The 21,070-nt window shown below is 44.3% G+C and overlaps 1 protein-coding gene across 2 annotated transcripts in view; it reads right to left on the minus strand.

Moving 5' to 3' along the window:
- Positions 1–12,915: 12,915 nt before the first annotated feature.
- Positions 12,916–21,070, minus strand: part of cep76 (centrosomal protein 76) — a 48,557-nt gene continuing 40,402 nt past the window's right edge. For both annotated transcript variants that reach the window (XM_080005139.1, XM_080005138.1), the window contains exon 13: positions 12,916–14,251. In XM_080005139.1, the coding sequence (XP_079861265.1) occupies positions 14,113–14,251 (139 nt within the window). In that variant the 3' untranslated portion in view covers positions 12,916–14,112. The remainder of the gene's footprint in view (positions 14,252–21,070) is intronic.

A 21,070-nucleotide genomic window follows, 5' to 3' on the forward strand; every position in this document is an offset into this window, starting at 1 on the left:
TCTCCCAACAACCAATTCCTCTGAATATCAGGGCAAGTCTATGATGTAGGACAGGCAGAGAGCACGCAATGAACTTGGCAGCTTATGGCCCTTGAACATGAGACCTTGCTAAACCAAGTACCACAGGAAGTATGGTCAAAACACAAAACAGATGTAGGATGTGTAAAGTCAGCAGAGCCTGTACACATAAAACTAACAAAATGAGCTAGACTACTACACCTGAAACAGTATCCTCTCAAAACACATGCCATTGAAGGCATGAGCCCACAATCGCAGGACTGGAAGCGGTGGGGGGCACCATCCACTCTTCCCAATTAAGAAACCACATTCTCAAGATTATCGTTTGGTACATGATCTGAGGGCCGTTAACTCCGTTGTTGATGCCGAACCACCGGTTGTCCCTGACCCTGACAAGCTACTCTCTAATATGCCTTCTGCCTCCAATACCTTCTGTTCTGCGCATCTTCCTCCCTTACACCAACCGCCTGCTTGTCCTCCCTCATTCTCCCAATGTGACTCATCTCCCCTCCACATGTGTCCAAACCATCTCAATCTGGCCTCTCTCATTTTTTCACTAAACTGTCCAACCTGAGCTGTCCCTCTAATGTACTCATTCTTAATTCTGTCCATCCTTGTCACTCCCAATGAAAACCTGCCTTTTTGTCAGTGCCACCGCCTCTAAACCATACAACATAGCTGGTCTCACAACCATCTTGGAGACCTTCCCCATCACTCTTGCTGGAACCCTTCTGTCACAGATCACTCCAGACACTTCCCCACCCACTCCACCCTGCCTCTCTTCTTCACCTCTATCCTGCACCCTCCGCTGCTTTGAATGGTCAACCCCAAGTATTTTGAACTCATCCACCTTCTCGGCCTCCAATTCTTGCATTCTCATCTATTCGCCGCCCTCCCTCCCATTCAGGCACATGTATTTTGTCTTACTCCTGCTGACTTTTATTCCTCTTCTCTCTAATGCATGCCTCCACTTCTCCAGGCTCTCCTCAACCTGATCCCTACTCTCGCTCCAGATCACAATGTCATCTGCGAACATCATAGTCCACGGAGACTCCTGCCTGATTTCATCTGTTAACCTGTCCATCACTATTGCAATCAAAGAGGGCTCAGAGCTGATCCTTGATGCAATCCCACCTCCCCTTTGAATGCCTTCATCTCGCCTACTGCACACGTTACTACTTTCTGACTGCCCTCATACATATCCTGTACCACTCTTACGTACTTCTCTGCCACCCCTAACTTCCTCACGCAATACCACACTTTCTACTACTACTTCTCTCTAACATTCCACCGGTACCAAATGGTACACCGCCGATGAGGCAGACAGATGTTCAGCATCACTCACTTAAATAGGACTCCTACTGCTGAGGACCTGTCGCCTATCATGACCCTGCCTTCCCTCATACAGACCAAGACCAGAGCTAGCTGTCTGGAAAAATGTGTGGATAAAAAGACGGGGGACTAGTCTAACGAATGTTAGACGGGCCCCAGAAAGGCTTGTGGTGGAGTAACAACGGCCATTTTGTGATACCCACATCACGACTACAAATTTCCATTAAGAATTCCATTAAGATCATCGCGCAAGAGGAGATGTTATAAGACGCCTCCAAATGGTATGTTGGTTTAACATTTTTAGCAGCCACAGTCAACAGAGCATTGCATGAATGTGAAGTGTGCACAACATTTTCAGCTCCCATTACACACATCCTACCACCAGATGGCCCTTTTAGACATGTAATGATAGACTACGTGGACATGGCGCACAACTTAGGGAAAGTAAGATACATCCTGGTAGTAGGGGCCAGACTCCAGATCGGTGGCAAAGATTTTGTGCAGGGAGGTGTTTCCACAATTTGGCATTCGCGAGAACATACTGTATGCTCAGACAATGGACCACATTTTGCGGCTGTGATGTTTCAGACAGCGTTAATATGCTATATATCCTTCGTCAGTCGCAAGGGACAGTTGAGCGCGCTAATTAAATTTTCAAAGCTAAATTGGCCAAGATGCATGCGATCAAGCACTAACAGAATAACACACCTAACCCCGCGTGAAATGCTTACCTAACCCCATACCTGTACCTTACCTCAGAAGTCCGGATGAAGGACCTCAGTTTGAGCAACTGAAAAAAGGGATGCAAAGCTAACAATCACATCTAACACAAATACATAAAGCTGTGTTCCAACAGGTGAAAGGTGCCACAGATGACAGAGAAGCAGACATCCCAGAAGACCTACAATGAATACAACCAGGAGACTGGGTGTACATTAAGGTGATCGAAAGAGAGTGGAATCAACCTAGGAGCGGTGGACCGTTCAAAGTACGTTTAGCAACCAGAATTACCCTTAAAGTAGAAGGAAAGAAAGTCTGGTTCCACCTAAATCACTGCTGCCAGGCAGAAGACCGAGAGAGAACATCTGCGGCTTATAGGAGAAGAGTGGCCGCCTCGGCAATAGAAGGGGCAGGTGAAACTGCCCGGCAGGGACAGGCAGAACAGGAAAGGGAGGGTGTGACCATCTTACAAGGGCAGGAACGCCAGGACGATGGGGAAGGTAACACCTCCCCGCAGGGAGAGAGATGTTCCAAGAAACTGGCTGCAAGGAGGGACATAAGAGCGGAGACCCCACAGGCAGCAGCCCAAGGAACAGCAGCTCAGGAAGTAGTGACACCACTAGCAGTAGTGAAACCACTAAACCAGAAGGAAGTCAGAGTGGACAAACAACCTATCCCAAGACGGTTGTTGACCCTCAACAATATGAGAGCATAACACACCATCCTAGGAGAAGGGCCAAAGAAATTATACATAGGGGGTCAAGTCTGACACTAGCAGAGGCCATAATAATACTGACACTTACGTTGGTTCCAACCATCGGTAACAGAACGAAGGTACAGCCAGCCAACAGAACTTTAGCGGAAGGAGTAATGCAGAAGGGTCACAGGCTAATTACGCCCACCACACAGGATAACAGGGGGGAAACTGCCCGTCTCCCACAGAGAGACATGTTATGGCTGTGCAAGGAAAACAAACAAGTTCCAGCTCCACCCTAACTGGACGGGGATTTGCACCCCAGTTACTGTATGTTAACAGGACAATTAACAATACTAGCCCCTCCACCGGAGCAACCAAGTACAAGGCGCAAAAGAATTGCGACCACCCCATGGCTACTAGATCCCCAGTATACGTTGCGTTCAACCAAGAGCCTTATCCATGGCCATCGAGTAATAGGTGAGGATTGGATAGTGTCGGGACAAATCGCAGGCTCAATTCCCATGTATGGACAGGTGGTAAAAGCTCAGTATCTGGCTTGCAACAGCAGATGGATCAATTACTTATGGTATAATCAACAGTGCTTTATAAACCACACTCTACAGGCGTTACAGGGAGTGAGAGAACTGCATGGCATTTTTCTTAAGACCCTGCAAAACAGATTTGTTATAGAAACCTTACTTCCCGAAGATCCGGGTGTGTGTGAGATTGTAGGAGACAAATGTTTCACAGTCATTCCCATGCATGCACGAAGGAGGCAATGTCATTGCAGCATTGAGGAAATTGAAACATCTGAGGGTGGAACATGTTCAATATTCCAATTGGAACACGCAGGTCGCTGCTATATTGACATTTTTACAGAACCTATCTTGGCCCAAGATTCTCAATGAAGTAGGGATTGTTATTGGTCTGTGATTAGTGTTATGGTGGGGCACAGTGGCGCAGTGCATTGCACTGCTGCCTCACAGCAAGAAGGTCCTGGGTTCAATTCCTGTTGGCACCGTGCTCCGTTATCTCCCAAATAGGAGTCTTTCTGTGTAGTCCTCCGGGTTGGGGGTTGGGTGTTGGGCGTGGGGTTAACAACCTCACCCCGTAAAAAAACAACATGTTATGGAAACGACGAGAAGGCGCCATTCTGGTAAAATGGTGGGGGCTCGTCGCCCAATGTTCCAGAAGGAACGGGAGGAACTGAACTGAGTGTTATGGTTAAGAAAACAAAGAAAGCTCTAACAGGCCAGTTCCTCAGGAAACGAGTACGCAATACATACAGACATCTACCATCCTTACAGCCTCCCCACTAACACCCAGACGCACGGACACACCAACCAGATAGACCCCTACCACCCATATAATATCCCCACGAACACCAAAGTATGTGAACACACCATTCGGTCAGACCCCTACCAATTATACAGTGTCCCCACTTACAACCAACCATGTGAACCCCTATACATGTCTATGGAAGTGGCATTCCAAATTGTATAGTGACTCTGCTACTAACTAACTCTGCTATTGTCTCGATAGATGGCAGACGGCTACAACTTGACACCTATGATCACCATCCCACCCCACACATACTATGCCATGCTCTGTGAAACCACAACGCCAACCCCACCTCATACACTCAACCTATGCCCATGGACACCCTCTCATTCAGGCCTTTTGATAGTACCCCCTCCTAACCTTACATGACACCTTATCACCCGCAAATGCCCCCCAGCATGTCCTTCTGGGAAACCAGTGGCCCCAGAACCAAAGACTTCCCACAGTGAACCTGTGGCCACAGAACCAAAGACTTCCCACAGTTAACCAGTGGCCCCAGAACCCAAGTCTTCCCACAGTTAACTAGAGGCCTCAGAAACCCCAAGGGTTCCACTCAGGTGAGTTCACACCCATGCAAGCCTCGTTCCCCAGAGGCCTACAAACCATGGCCCATAGCGCAGGCTCCACCTTTTTAGGTCCATAGGCTGGGATCCCAACAGCAGCGCCGAGCCACGCACTCCCAAGACCAACCACCTCCACCACACCAGCTCCACACCGAGACCGCCCTACCACCTCGACCCTCACTACGACGCCCTACCACTCTGAGGACACAACTGCATCCCACGCATGGCTGACTCCCCTCACCTCTGCAACTCAAGTGCACGTGGACTCCTCCCACACCCGATCGACCAAGATGGCTAGATGGGACAGGAGGGCCCAGAAACCACAGTGGGCCCGTTCTTTACTCAACCTGCCATGGTGGCAGCTATGTCCTTGTTTGTTTTCTGTTCCCTTATGGTCAGGGTCCCACAAGCTACAGCCATCCATCAATGTAAAATACACATCAGAGAACAACGGCGGATCCAGGCGCTAACGGTCCGCCTCAGAGCTAGGGCTTGCCTCGATCAACTGGCATTATACAAAGATCAAGTGGCCATACTCAGTACTGCCAATGACAATCTCTGCCAGCAGGTGACCACCCTCCATCAACGACTGCAGCATATTCAGCGGCTGCGAAGGTGGACTTTGTGAACTCACCGCCAAAGGCTACCACGGATAAATGGTTTCTTGTGTACCTGTTATATTAAGGTTGTTGTTTCTGTTTACACCACGGAAAATACGATTTTGCTAATTTTTATCCATCACAAATATTATTGAGTATATAGTTTTTTTCTGATAACCAAATATGACTGTTTATGCATAACAAACCCCACACCCCTATTTCTCACATAATTCACTGATCCTCACACATAACTTACACCACCGATATCCTTGTAGTATTCGTGCACTCACACTGTGTTATATAGTTGTTTTTTATATTCACTACTGTCGTTTGTTTATGCATTTTCTTACCGGAACATCTCTATGTGCCGCTTGTTTGCTTAAAATATATCCTGCATGCCCACTGCTACCATCTATAAGCCATATGTTATCCAGCATAACCAGTGTTACCACATAAAGTCTTTCATTTATCCTCGTTATTTTGTTAGAATGTAACTTTAGAAGTCACAAAGGGGGGAATGTTGTGGTTAATTAGTAACCCCACATTAAAATAACCTATTATGTGTCATAATAAACCACAGAAGCATAAAACATTAATTGAGTGTAACAAAAACCTTTTGAAAATGTATTTGTCATGCAACCAGCAGAGAGAGCCATAGTCTACTACTTCATGTGACAAGCAGAGGAAGCCAAAACCTTTCACAAACAGGAGGATCAAATGCAGCATCCCAAGGTGAAATGCCCATGTACGGGGAAGGCGAGAATTAGTCAGCTCTTTCCTGAAAAAAGAACAGCTGTATGGAAAAGTATAGGAGTTCCTAGAGACCGCCCTCTTTCAAGAAAGGGGAGGGTGTTCAGCTTCGAAGGCTGTGATTGGCTGTCTGGAAAGTAAGATCAGAATAAATGATGACAAGTGTGAGGGAAAAATAATTACGATCAACCATTTTGAATGATGACAAAGGCCTCTACCTCCGAAAGGGGGTTTTAAAACATTTGTCTCTGTCTCCCCAGAAACCCCCCAGAGTTCATGTAAAGAGAAATGTTTTGCTCCTACAATCTCATTGTAATATGAAAGAATAAGATCACACTTGGCCATGGATTGGAGATGAGGGACACTTAACAGGGGAGCATAGATGTGCATTGTCATGCAACCCCCATTCTGCCAGGTCAAGTCTGCAAGCACCTGTTATTTACATTCTAGGAAGGGGGGGGCACCCAGGAAGAAAGTTAGGGGGGGGCACCCAGGAAGACAGTTGGGGGGGGGGGGGGGGGGGAGACTTGTCGGAGACCTCTAACCCAAACCACACCCTGTTTCCCCTGTATAAAGCCTCCTTTCTTTTTCTGTGATATCAGATTGGTCCGAGCGCTGCTTTGTAGCAGTACTGAATCTCTCTCTTTATTCTGCAGAATAAATAACCTTGAATATTCTCAGTTTTGTTTTCTTGTAGCGGGCAGATTAACCTCACTGATCATTGCAGAAGAATTTCCTTCACACAAGACTACAAGCTGAGTAATTCATGACACCAAAAAAAACTAAACAGAGTCAGCACCCATCAGGCGGATGGCTGGGGAGCCTGAAACCTGCCCAAGCCAGGGCAGGAAGGTAGAGGACGACCAGGGGGCCGGGCCCGGGAGCCAGACCGCTCAAGGGGTTAACCCGACCTCGGGGCAGATGAGCGGGGCTGCTCTGGAGGATGACCCTGTAAGCGGGGCCAGGGATCGTTGCAGAGAGGCCGGGCATTGGCAGGGGTGACCCCAGACTCGGGACCAGGAGTAGACAGAGCCCCGGTCGAAGTAGATGACCGCTCAGGAACGGGAATGGGCTGGACCTCGGGAGAGGCAGCCGACGGCTCTGGAACCAGAGCGAAGTGGATTTCAGGAGAGGCGGCCAACGGCACCGGAACCGGAGCGAAGTGGACCTCGGGAGAGGCGATCGATGGGTCTGGAATTAGGACGGACTGGGCCTGGGGAGAGGCAGCCAACAGCTCTGGAACCAAGACGGACTCTGCGTGGTGAGAGGCGGCCGACGGCTCCGCAACCGGGATGGACTGGGCCTCGGGAGTGGCGGCCGATGGCTCAAGAACCGGGACAGACTGAGCCTCGGGAGAGGCGGCCGCCGGCTCGGGGACCGGAACAGGCTGAGCTTCGGGAGAGGCGGACGACAGCTCGGGGACCGGAACGGACTGAACCTCGGGAGAGGAGGCTGATGGCTCTGGAACTGGGACACACTGGGCCTTGGGAGAGGAGGCCGACAGCTTGAGAACTGGGACGGACTGGACCTTGGGAGAGGGAGCTGACGGGTCGGGGACTGGGACTGACCTCAGCAGGATCGGCCGATGGCTCAGCAAGGTCAACCTCAGCAGGGGAGACTGAATGACAGGCTTTGGAGAAAAGGGAGGGGAAGAAGGGTGGGCATATAATTTCCACCTGTTCAACGCTAACATCTGGCAAAATTCAGGATCCTACTTCAAAGGGGTAGCGAGTAGCTACCATTCAAACACCTCCTGAGTAACGCCAAAGTCCTGCCAGGAGAAAAGCAAGCAGGGCAGCGTGGACTCTGTAACTGTCACTGACCGCACCCTCTCCTGGGGGACTTGAGGGTCCCTAGAGAAAAAGGCACATCCCCCTGAGGCGAGTACCAGGCTAGCCAGCTCAAGACTGGGGGCTTGGCAAAGGATTGGTTCCAGGCTCGCAACCCTGCATCAAATTGCAGGGAGGGCAGGTGCGAAAACCGGGTCAGACCTGAATCTCTTTCTTCATGACATAAGTTTATATATTCAATTAAATTGCAAACCAGATAGGCTGTGAAAGAGAGTATCACATTTTAAATGTTTGATTTTTATTCAAAAGTTATTAGTTGTTACACTGTAGACATGTACACATGCTGTTTTATTTATTATATAAATTCCTTTTAGTTTGTGTCTTAAAGTAACATTGTATATACACCTACGCATATGTATAGGTGGGTGGAGCCAAGGAACCAAGGTGGATTTAATTTGGACAGAGCCTCTGTTTTAAATGGGGTTTGTCTTGAGTCTAGGGAAGGATGTCCATGTTGTGAGCCATGCAGTTTTAGCCTTGTGCTTTTGAACCATGCTGGAAGCTTGGCAGCTTTAAAAAGATTATCAACAGTTTGAGTTTTTATCCTTACTTTCTCTTAAACCTTTTAAAGTGAGAAAGTATGACCAGCTTCACCCCAAAGGCTAATATAGTCTAGTGAATTGCGACTTGTTTGAGGAGAATTTCTATTATCTGAGTCTCAACATTTTAAATTACACTACTCACATAAAGTTATGGATATTTGGCTTTCGGGTGACATTTATGGAAAATGTTAAAAGTTCACGCTACACTGATATTATATCATGAAAATAGGGCATTTATGTAGAAGCATGCAATGGTGATTTCCCCATCTCAAACAATTGAGACAAAAGCCAGCAACAGTGGTGGGTATACCACAACAAAAAATGTCAATGTCTCAATAACTTGTCATGTGCCCGTGAGCATCAATTACAGCTTGACAACAACGTCAACGTCTCATGCTGTTCACAAGTCAACTTATTCTCTGCTGAGCATTGCACCCCACTCTTCTTGAAGGGCGGCCCTCAGGTCATTGAGGTTCCGGGGAACAGAGTTACGAGCCTCTTCATGGCGACTCAGCTGATCCCATAGGTTTTCTATGGGATTCAGGTCTGGAGAAAGTGCAGGCCACTCCATTTGAGGTACCCCAGTCTCCAGCAGCCGTTCCCTAATGATGCAACCTCAATGAGCTGGAGCATTGTCGTCCATGAAGATGAAATTAGGCCTGTGTTGTTCATGCAGGGGCACAATGACTGGATTAATGATGTTATTCAGGTAGTATGGGCTTGTCACTGTACCATTCACAAAGTGTAGGGCAGTTCTGTATTGACTAGACACACCTGCCCACACTGTAACACCACCACCACCAAAGGCTCGTCTGGTGACAACAGTGGCTGATGCATAGCGCTCTCCTTGACATCTCCAACATCGTTGGCGGCCATCATTTCTGCTCAACGTGAATCGACTTTCATCAGAGAACAGCACTGAGGCCCACTGGTCCCTCGTCCAGCGTAAATGTTCCCTGGCTCATGCAAGACAATGATGCCTGTGCCTGGTGGTGTGGTCAGGTACCCTTGCAGGTCGTCTAGCACGCAGACCACGCTGAAGTAAACGGTTTCGAATGGTCTGACGTGACACTTGGGTGCCTCTCACCTCCCTTAAATGTGCCTGGAGTTGAGTGCCATTCATCATCTGGTTCTGCACTGTTCACAATGAAGCGGTCATCAGTGTGGGATGTGGCCAAAGCACGTTCATGTCTATGCCTTTCTGTGACTCTTCCAGTCTCTCTGTATCTCTGTTGCAACCTGCTGATGACACTCTGTGACACTCTAAGCTCAGTGGCCACTTCCCTCTGAGAACATCCTGTTTGAAGCCTCGCAATGGCGAGGCTTCAAACAGGAAATGTATTGGTTGATTCATGGATCAAAGACCTGTTGTGAATTTTGCAGTTCAGCTCCTTGTTAGAGAACAGCAAGTTGTGCAACAAGTAACATTGAAGAGTTGGACATGTGCATTCAAAAGTTTAGAGAAGGTCAAATTAAGTTCAGCTATAAAGGTTATAGTGCATTTTAGGTTCATTCTGAAATTTCACCCGAAAGCCAAATATCCCTAACTTTTTGTGAGTAGTGTATATTTTATTCTCCTATAGACCAACAACACAACATTCCCCGAAGGAGCATGCTAAGTGCTGAAAAGATTGAACTTGGACACTTTCCAGTGTCCATTTTGTCACAGGGCAGGGGGGTACCCTGGTCTTATGGCTCATTTGCAGGTGGCGCCAGATATCTATTGGAAAATATGGAGGTAAAGATATTCTATATTATAATCTATATTAACATATGTGACCTACCGCATACTTTAGGGTCATTTGGCGGCTTTCGAGTTCGTTTATTTTCCGCATTACTTGAAAGTGGAGAATCAGAGCCTCCAAACAAGCTGTCACTTGTGCAAATCAAGCAAATATTTTTAAAGCTATGACTTGTTAATGACAAGGGTGTGGCAAACCGTGTTTCTGAGATAATCACCTCCAAAGTTTTACCCACACTTGGTTCATTCAGCCAGCTCCCAGAATGCAAATGGAGTTGGTGGATAAAAATACATGCTTGATGTTTTGAAAATACATTGAGATAAAAAAGAAACACAAAAGAACACCAATCTGGAAAAATATAATTTTCCTTCAAGAAAGGTTTTTTCCAACTTATTTGGCTGCTCATGGCGATTTTAGAAATGTGCGAGATGGCTGCTTTTGCTGTGGAGGGACAAATATTTCATCATTTGAATTTTGAATGGTCTCCAAGTTTCCTTAAGGGATAATGCCTGAATTAACGTGTTATTGTTGTGCCCCAGGACATCCTTAAATCAGACATTGTCGGTCCATTTGAAGGTTATGTGAGCTTTCACATTCCAAATTAGATTTGTATTCAAGTCAATTAGAAAGGCTGGAATAATAACCTAATGTCAGTATAATAGCACAATATGAAGGTTATCACACATTCACTCTGCAAAAGTTCAGGTTATAGGCATGGATCCTCTGTTCTAGAAAAAAAAATATTTACAAAAATATAATTTTTTTGTATGTTTCTAGAAGCTTCTAAATCACATTTCTGTCTTTCTTTTAGCATATAATGTATGTAAATGCCACCTTGACTGTGTGGCCAGCAACCATTATCACTATGGCTTTTGCCCAAGAATCATTGTGAGAAAGGAGCTGTTCCTTCATCAATTTTAAAACTGCCGAACTCAACTCCCAACTACAGTGACTGCGACGACGGCAGTGGTGACGACGGCTCTGGCAACTACAGCGGTAGCGGTATTGGCGACTGCTTAAGAAAGCATAAGAAAATCTGAGACTTGAAGGACAAACCCATAAGAGCTTTGGAGTCAAGAGTTTTTAAAAAGGCTTTAACCTCACTGACTTGCTCAGTCTCTACAACCCCTGTATGCTCTATCACAGATCAATCCTGGCTGTTTCATCCTCATGTTTAATTTTTTTTTTTTTACAAACCTTGTTGACTTTTCTGTTAGTTTTATTTTAAGGTAAATATTTTAAAGGTTCCGGTATTGGAAATTTGTTTTATTTTATTCATAGGGTTGTTTTGTAAATGTACGTAAAACATATTCATTCTATTTCAAATTGTATATTATACTGTGTGCAATACATGCAGTTAAAATGTTTGCGGGTCATTACATGTAAACGTGCCATTTCCCATTTTTATAATGTTTGATTTTCAAAGTACTGTTTTAAAAGTCTTTAAGCCCCTTTTTGGATTAAGTACATTCTTACCTCCCAGGAAAATGTGCTGTGCTGTATCAAGAAATATTAATATTTATTTTTTAATTTTTTTATTTTCCGAAGCCACCTTTTGTTTCCATTCATTTAATCGATTAGACCACATTATTTGCACTAAAAGTCAAATATTGTGGCTGAAATGCATAGGTTAGTTCTTTGTGTAATGACTGCTACCTAACAACATTTGCAATTAATTTTTGATCTGCTATGTTCTGTTGCCTTCCTCAGCCACCGTAGCATTGTGTACAAATGGACGTGTTTTGTAGGAACCGTGTTTTGTAGGAGGCATGGTTTTGTAGGGTCTGCAAGGCCGCAGCTGGACCCATCTTGTAGCCTCATGCCTTTCAACGTAGATGTTGAACGGATTGCACATGCAATCGCAATTAAACACGCACCTTTAATATGCCATGGTTGTGAGCAACAATAGATCTCTCCAGTCAACACCGTCAATGAACTGATAAGAGTTTGTCGATAATACTGCCAAATTGCAGGTTAATTGTTTAAGATTATAAATATACTCATGAACAGTTTATAGCGCCTTCTGAGGGGTGATTACACATGACATGCCGACCCGCCAGGTGTGATAATTCTCACACACTGTTGACTTGAGTGTAATTTTTTACGCTGACAGTCAGTTACTCCTTCTTACATCTGGTGGATTTTAACAAAAAGGTAAGAATCTGCGATGCGATGTTTCCGAAGCAGTTATGTCATTGTCGTGAGGTTAATACTCACACACCTGGATGCATGGATGCATGCAAACAGTAGCCGTGATCAGCATTTATCTGCAGTAGAACCCAACCAAGAGGCCTCGTTCGTGGATGAACCTGAATGGGGGAGTTCCCAGCATCAAACATTTTCTCTGCTGTATACTCCTCTTTCCTGTGGTACACAGTAATGAGTACAGCCAAGGTGAGCATGTGTGTACAGTATGTGTGTGTTTTAGAAAGTTTGCCTTACAGGAAAATGGAAAGGATAATTCATTAGCTCCACCCCCTCAAATCCTCACATTCAAGAACCTCTGGGCAGTGGCAGAATTGCAAATTAGCTCCCAAAAAAAAGTTAATTAATTGGATGTCCATGCAGGCTCCACATCAAAGCTTGGGCAGACATGTCGGTGGTTCTGCTCGGTGCTCTATAAACAGTGCTCCGTAACACACAAGGGAAACTTACTGCGTGTGTGTGTGTGTATACCTGTACACTCACCGGCCACTTTATTCAGTACACCTGTTCAATTGCTTGTTAACACAAAAAGCTTATCAGTCAATCACATGGCAGCAACTCATTGCAATTAGGCATGTAGACATGGTGAGGATGACTTGCTGAAGTTCAAACCGAGCATCAGAATGGGGAAGAAAGGGGATTTAAGTGACTTTGAACGTGGCATGGTTGTTGGGGCCAGACAGGCTGGTCTGAGTATGGTCTGAGCACAACACGTCCAACCTTGAAGCAGATGGGCTACAGCAACAGAAGACCACATTGGGTGCCACTCCTGTCAGCTAAGAACAGGAAACTGAGGCTACAATTCGCACAGGCTCACCAAAAATGGACAATAGAAGATTGTAAAAACGTTGCCTGGTCTGATAAGTCGTTAATAAAGTGGCCGGTGAGTGTATATGTTTGTGTCAATTAACGAAGCATAGCAACAGAACTTTTTCGAGGCCTACAAGCAGCCGTTGTTTCAATCTCTGCTGCAAATTGGCTACTGGTCCATTTCAATGCAAAAGTAATTGATGAAACGCAAATATAAGGATTCATACCAAGTAATAAACTGATGTGAGCAGGACAGGATGAACAGGACAGGATGTTTCCAAAATCTCTGAAATGGCTATAGTTTGGTTGCCTAATCATTAGTGTTTTTGGGATCTGCTGTGAAGGCTCGCTTGTAACAAAGCAGCTTGTAGAGAGAAGAGAGTGCAAGGCAGTGTTCAACGTTGATCCTAATCCGCCATCTAGTGTCAAATGAATGTATTACAATTAAATTAATGTGAGTGGCATGATTTACATATTAGTAAATAGTAGTAAATGTAATGCAAAAATATTTAAGTTTACAATGTATATCCACAAGTTTTGCACAAAAATATAAAATGATAAACTTTATAATAATACAAAATTTATTTAATAATGTAAACAAAATTGCCTGCAGAATGTTGACTTAGAAACTCTTCAATGGTTGACGGTTCAACTGCTCAAGTGTTGTAAGGGTCCATGCGGTTAAAAGTCTAGATATGCATGTACACATAAAAAAAAAACTCAGTGATAAATCAATGTTTCTTTCTCGACAACTCCAAGTGTATCGTAAGCACTCCCAGCACAGTAGCTGACAGTCTATAATTGATTTAATGGAAAGACCGCCAGGCGGAGTCCAGTAAAACCAACGTTAAATCCAGGGCGTGTGGTGACATGGTGCTGGTGCCGTCTTGGGGCCCATGGTGCATTGTGGATACCATCAGGGCAGCGTGGTGCTGGTGCCCGGTCAGAGCACCGAGCGGTACTTGCAGGCGAACATGATCCAGACGGCGCATGCGTTCTCAGGGTAGGCGAACACCCGGACACGCACAGCTAGCCTCACAAGGTCTCCGCAACAACTCACGGTCTCCTCACAGAACGCAGACCTGCATTAAAAGCAAATAAATAATTGGGAACTGTGAGAGAAAAATGCTTATGATCAACTATTTGAATGAGGACCAAAACAGCCTTTTGCATGTTATGTGGTTTTAAAACATTGCCTCTGGGTTTTTAAGGAGCCTCCCAGAGTTTATGTAAAGAGACTGTTCTTTCTCAACAATGTCAATTGTAGTATTGAAGAACCAGATCACATTCCATCCTCATCCAACCTTGTATCGAGATAAGGATAACCCCAGGGACGCTTGAAAGAGCATTGTATGGCATAGTAGGATTGTACCTATAAAATCACTGTTTGAGGGTAACACCCGGGAAGACAATTGAGGGGCCCAGTCTTGTAAACGACATCTGAACAATGGCACACAACCTCTCTTTGGTATAAAACTCTCTTGGTCAGTAGTTGGGGGAGACTGATCGGAACATTGCTTTGGAGCAACTCTGAATCTTCTTGTTTATTCTGCAGAATAAATATCTTTAATACTCTCAATTTTGTTGTCTTGTAGCGGGCAGATTAAACTCACTGACCACACAGGAGAATTTCTCCAACAATCTGGCGATGAGGATGAGACTCTCTGCTTGACCCTGTTGGACCTCTTCATGCCCAGGTTGTATGCACAACAGCAGTCAGGGACCGACCGTAAGACATCCAAGGAGTCGTCTGGACATGACGGGCAGATCCAGCAGAGACATCACACAAGATCGCAAACAAATTAAGGTAAGGACTTACTCAGATATTATACTGATTAGGAAAATCTTTGAGTAAGCTGAGATAATGTACCGATCAAGGAAGATCTTTTGTTTGTTTATTTTTATTTTTTTTATGTTATTCAATAATAAAGTCGACATTATTGAATACATAATTATTATAGATTATTCTTGATAACTCTCGCAAAAGCATTGAGGGCCAGAAGGCAGAATAGTACTCTCTTTCCCTCCTAGCAAAAGCATTGGGGATAGGTGAGGAACTTCTGGTGTTGTTAAAATTACATTAAATTAATTAATAAATAAAGTAAGTTACTCTGGAGCCCTCCTAGCAAAAGTTTTGAGGGGAAGAAAGCCGAAAAGTACTTTTACCCTCTCCTAGCAAGAGTTTTGAGGGTAGGTGAGTAACCTCTGGTGTTTAAAATTGGTGAAATTAATTAAAAACTGAAGTCGAATTGATAATAATAAATAAAGCCACCTGTCGGTCATGCGGTGTATTAGGACACAGGTTGGCATCCATTCCTGTTGTTTGTGTGGTGTATTGGGACACAGGTTTGGAAATAAAATCAACACTTTTTAGAAAAATATATATAAATGTATTTTTAAAAATAAATCAAATCGGCGGGGCTAACATCCAGGTGCCCCGCGCTGAGTACACTCTGCTACATGGTTGGGCACTCAGCGCTCACGCCAGGTGGGGTGTCTGGTCGGCTGCGGTGGGGCGGGCCTCGCCCTTGTGTGGGGCGTGGGTGGGCATGGGGGTCCCGCCGGCTCGCCTGTGGGGTGGGCATTTCGGGCGAGGTATCGGTCTGTCGGCACGGGGCCGGGATCTGGACCCGCGGTCCGTGCCTGGCGCTGGCGGCCCAGGTTCTGTGCCTGCGGCTGCATCTTGTGCCTGCACCTGGGGGTTGGTTGTATGTGTGCGCCCCTGGGGTGCGGGGTCTTCTCGTGCTCCCTGGGACTGGGTTATGCTCCTCTGGGCTGGGCGTTGCTCCACGGCCCTCTGGGGGCCCTGGGGCCTTCTGTGGCCGCAGGGCAGGATGCTCGGGGCTTTCCTGCAGCCGTAGGGTGTCTACGCAGCGTCTGAGCTTCGGGGCCCTTTCCGCCGCCTGGAGGCGCCACGATATAATACCGACCTTCTACACCTGTACCAATTGGGATAAGTCATGTACACTAACCCGTGGACACCACACACACACACACACACACACACACACACACACACACACACACACACACACACACACACGAGGGCATCCCAGCACCCTCCTGGTTGCATTCCTCTGTTTTCCCCCCTCATTGACTGCCATAACTTTGACAGGAAGAGGCCATGTGACCAGTTGTAGTTCCAGTTTTCCTGGACCCAATTAACTGTTTTTCAATACATGTTGTCGTCCATGTTTATGCTTTTGTGTCAATGTTGTCTGGTTCTATGTATATTTGTCTCACCCTTGGTGATTCTCCCCCTCTTGGAGTAGTGATCAGTTGTTTATAGACCCAAACATGATAAATCATCAAAAGGGGGGTTGGTGATGTTTCTCTAGAACCAAAAACTGTGCTCTTGTCATCCTACGTCCTAGGATGACAAGATTCTAGGTCCTAGGATCCTAGGTCATCCACAGGACAGTTATTGCGGCATGTTCTTGATGATTTAAGAATTAATAAAGTGTTGCATTGCAAATTGAGAACTTGAACTCCACCTGCAGACTAGCTCTGTCCTAGATGCAATGGCACACAAATACTCTGTTGTATGCCCAGCATGCTGAGAGCACAGGTTAAAAAAAAAAAAAAAAAAAAAGGCTGGTAATTATATATATATATATATATATATATATATATATATATATAAAATTTTGACATTGAATAAGGTAGATGTTGATATACAGAATATATAGTAAACTTAACTAAGTTAAACTAAGCAAGTAGTTTGACAAAGAGGAAAAATTATTTTCTTTTGTGCACTAGAGAGGAAATGGATTGCGTACGTTCGCTTACTAAAAATGTAAACACTAAAATTAATGTGAAATACGTTGGCTGCTTCAATGGCTCTTAATTTGGTCATTCAAAAAAATTTTAGCTTAAAAATGAAAATATCTTGTGGATCAATTAATGTTGTAGTTGTGTATAGAGGGATTAACCGACCCATCTATTCAGTGTTTTATTTCTGCAGTTTTAAGCAGGAATCCACTGGCTGAAGATTTGACCAGTGTGGATGTGACTGCGTCTGATTGGGAAGACTTGGAGGACTGACAACAGGATTGATCAAAGAGAATTGCTATACAATTGAGTAAGGCTATGGCATTACTTTGAGATGAAATGCATGCAAGTATATAAATGGAAAGACCTTGATTGAATTTAGCCCTATACCCCATATTGAGCTCCATCGTTAAAAATTACTAGCATTAGATATTATAGAGTGCCCTATAGAACCAGAATCATTTTGATCAGTTCTAATTTAAATATGACATTCTCCTGAAAGTACATAGTTGTTGAGGCAATGTTCAGAAGCTGAGTTAATGATTACTGTGTTATCACTCAGGGACACTGTTGTCAGAACCCTTGGTTCCCTTAATTATATATATATGACACTGCTTGTTACAGTGGTAGACCTCTCTTTTCATCTTCTGATAATGTCTGAGATCTAATATATTAAGTACCGCACGGCTTCACACAGGCCCAAAGGACATTCCTATTTTCCTGATATCCTGCTGAGAGACATGCCTACTCCTGCATTTCCAAGAAGGTCGGTGAAGACCTTGTATACAAAGATCCAGTTTGGCCAACATCAGGCTGAATACCTTGGGACATTGTCTGAACAACGAACAAAGTTCTGTTATGTGAAATTAGATGCAATTGTTGACTCCTGCTGCTCCTCCCCTCCACCAACAAACATGAAGTGTACAGTGAACACACAATTGAAAAAGGTGTTGTGCACAGTTGAGGAGCCACCAAAGAAAACAAAAGCTTTCAGAGGGAAGAAAAGCAGATGGCCCGAACTAGAAAATGAGCTCGAAGACTGAGTCAACACACAGAGAGCAGACGGCCGAGGTGTTTCAACTGTGCAGATCCGACTGAAAGCCAAAACAATCGCCACCGCAATGAAGTTTGAGGATTTTAGAGGTGGACAATCATGGTGTCTCAGATTTAGCTCCCCCCCGACTACGAGGAAAAAGTTTCAAACTTCCGCAAATTCACTGATGCGAAGATAGCAGAGCATTCCATCGGCCCACACGACATCATAAATATGGATGAGGTTCCTATGGACGTATGACCTGCCTCTCACTCGGACTGTCAATAGGAAAGGCGAATCATCAGTCAAGCTGAAAACAACTGGGCATGAAAAAACGCACTTCACCTGTGTTCTGAGCTGCACGGCATCGGGAGAAAAGCTTCCACCGATGGTGATTTTTAAACGCACGACGATACCAAAAGAAAAATTCCCGAGAGAAATTGTTGTGAAAGTCAACAAGAAAGGATGGATGACGGAAAGCCTAATGCATGAATGGCATACGGAGTGTTACGGCAAGCGACCGGGAGGATTCTTTCACAGGAACAAGGCATTGCTCGTTTTGGACAGCATGACGGCCCACATAACAGATTCTGTGAAAGAAGCCATCAAGAGGACAAACTCAATTCCAGCTGTGATTCCTGGGGGCACAACAAAGTATTTGCCTCCATTCGACATCAGTGTAAATCATGCATTTAAGGTGGCGCTCCGTGTTCAGTGGGAGGCTTGGATGACAAGTGGGGAGAAATCCTTCACTAAAACGGGCCGCATGCGAAGAACAACTTATGGTCAAGTCTGCCAGTGGGTCCTGACAGCGTGGAGCATTGTCAAAAAATCCACTATCATCAACGGGTTTCGAAAGGCTGGACTGCTGCGTGTTGAAGAGGGCAGCATGAGCTCAGCGGGTAACTTGCCTCCGGATGAAAGTGACGAGAGCTACAATGAAAACAATCCAACGTCGGATGAAGCAATTCTGAGGCTATTCAACTCCGACACCGAAGGAGTGTTTCGTTAAAGCCTGTGTAAAGTTAATTTGTTTCAATGTACCGGTAGAAACCTGTGGCTTATAGACATGTGCGGCTTAATATGTTCAAAATAAATATTTTTTTTTAATTCAGTGGGTGGGGCTTATATTCAGGTGCGCTTAATAGTCCGGAAATTACGGTATGTGATTTTTAGTTGATCAAATGTTATTGATCAATGCCAAATAGGCTTCCATAAGATTGATGACTGCTGAGATCTCAGGCTTATTTTTTGCAGTTAATAATTGTACCTTTCAGGGCATAAGTAAGAATTATAAAAAAAAAATAGGAATATAGTATTGAACTCTAAATTTTAAAATGTTTTAGTAGGTGAATCAAATTGTTCCTTACCCTCTCTAGTTCCTTAACTTATTGTTGAAGTTATGTGGAGCCTTTGGTAATGTTTCTTCTGCCACATTACAGAAATGTATTTTGACTGATTTTGATTTTGTTAATGGCAGCACACTAATTCGAATACTGATGGTTTATTGATCTGCTCGTGTCGTGAATACACAGGCCTTCCTAAAATACTTAGAACAAGATGATCATAGTTTCTATTTTTTCTCCCCTTATAACTCCAGCCGGCACAAAAGAACGTTCATTATTTGAGTCAAGACATTTATTTATTTTTCTCCTCAGGGGTCGCACCCTGGCATGGCCTTTCTTGGCTGTTGTGGTAATTGTTTTCGGATCGTGGAATGAGGCAATGCTTGCCCAGCCATTAGATGAGAGAACGTTTTTCATTGCCTTTCAAACAATGCGAGGACGATCACATGGTGTGACAGGACTGTCCCAGCATGAAGTGCTGACCAGGAGACCAATGCAGTTAGGTCTCTCTTCTGTCGACAAAAGCCACATATGAATAACATTAGGTAAATCCGTAGTGAGCAGATTGTCCAGTTTAGAATTTATCATATTTAATTTTACTTTATTAATGGATTGTGTAGATGGTATAATGTTCAGGCAACATTCGAGAAATGCATTCTACCTGTCCCACTTGAAGGACCTCTACACGACCTCTGACCAGGTGACTGGGTGGTGAGCCGTGACTTCCAGAGGAAAAGCTGGAACTCTTGAATCATTCAGTTAAAGAAGAGTATGGTGCGGATCATTCATGTTATATATGTACTAAAATGCCTAATTCAGTGCAAGCAGCATTCCTTCGCTCACCAATATCAACGTCATGAGAAGAATCTAGATGTTTAGCAAGGGCTACAAATTTTCCAACCTATAATATGAGTAAACTAATATATAATCCTACAAATAGAGATACCCATTTACTTGGTTAAGAAATGCACTGGGGCCATTGATTTCTATGTTCATAAAAATATTGATACCTGTAGTGATAATGTGTTTGATGCAATGTTGTTGTCTAGCGTGTATAACACCTATCCTTCGAAAGATGATTGCTAATATGATTGCGGGACAGTTTCTCTCCATACCACTAGATGATTGGAAACCACCTTATAATGATGATGGAGATGTTGAGACATTGAGATGTTGAAATGTGAAGATGTTTGTCTCATTATGTTTATCCCTACTTATAGGATGTGTTAGTCATTATGTTCACCCAATTCTTTTTGTTGTTGTCATTATTAAGTGATAACCATTGCTTAATCTGCATAGCTTTATGTATTAGTGGAATCTCTCAATGTTTATTTTGTTAATTTCATAATGTGATAAATGATTTTTTGTTTTCCGGTTAGAATTGTAGAATGGCTTCACACAGGATTTTTTCCTCTGTACCACTGGGTTTTTTTCTTGTGCGTTGTCATATTTTAGTGCAGATAACCCTTACTGGTCTTTTACTCTTCTCTAGTCAAATGTGAGAAGAGAGGTCTGACCAATTTGAGGTGAAGGTATCCTTGAATTCTGTCTGGGATATTTGGTTATGAGTTTATATAGTTACATTTTGTATTAGATGTCTTTTCCCCATTATATTCCAACAAGATAGACTTAAGGATATCTCTGCAGTATAATTGTATTGTATTCAATTTATATGTCATTTTCTGATCCCTTTGCCTCAATTGTATGAAATGTTAGCATTATTGCATTTTTCTTGAGGCATTGTTCTAGTC

The sequence above is a fragment of the Zeus faber genome (genome assembly GCF_960531495.2).
Source record: "Zeus faber genome assembly, chromosome: 8".
NCBI lineage: Eukaryota > Metazoa > Chordata > Actinopteri > Zeiformes > Zeidae > Zeus > Zeus faber.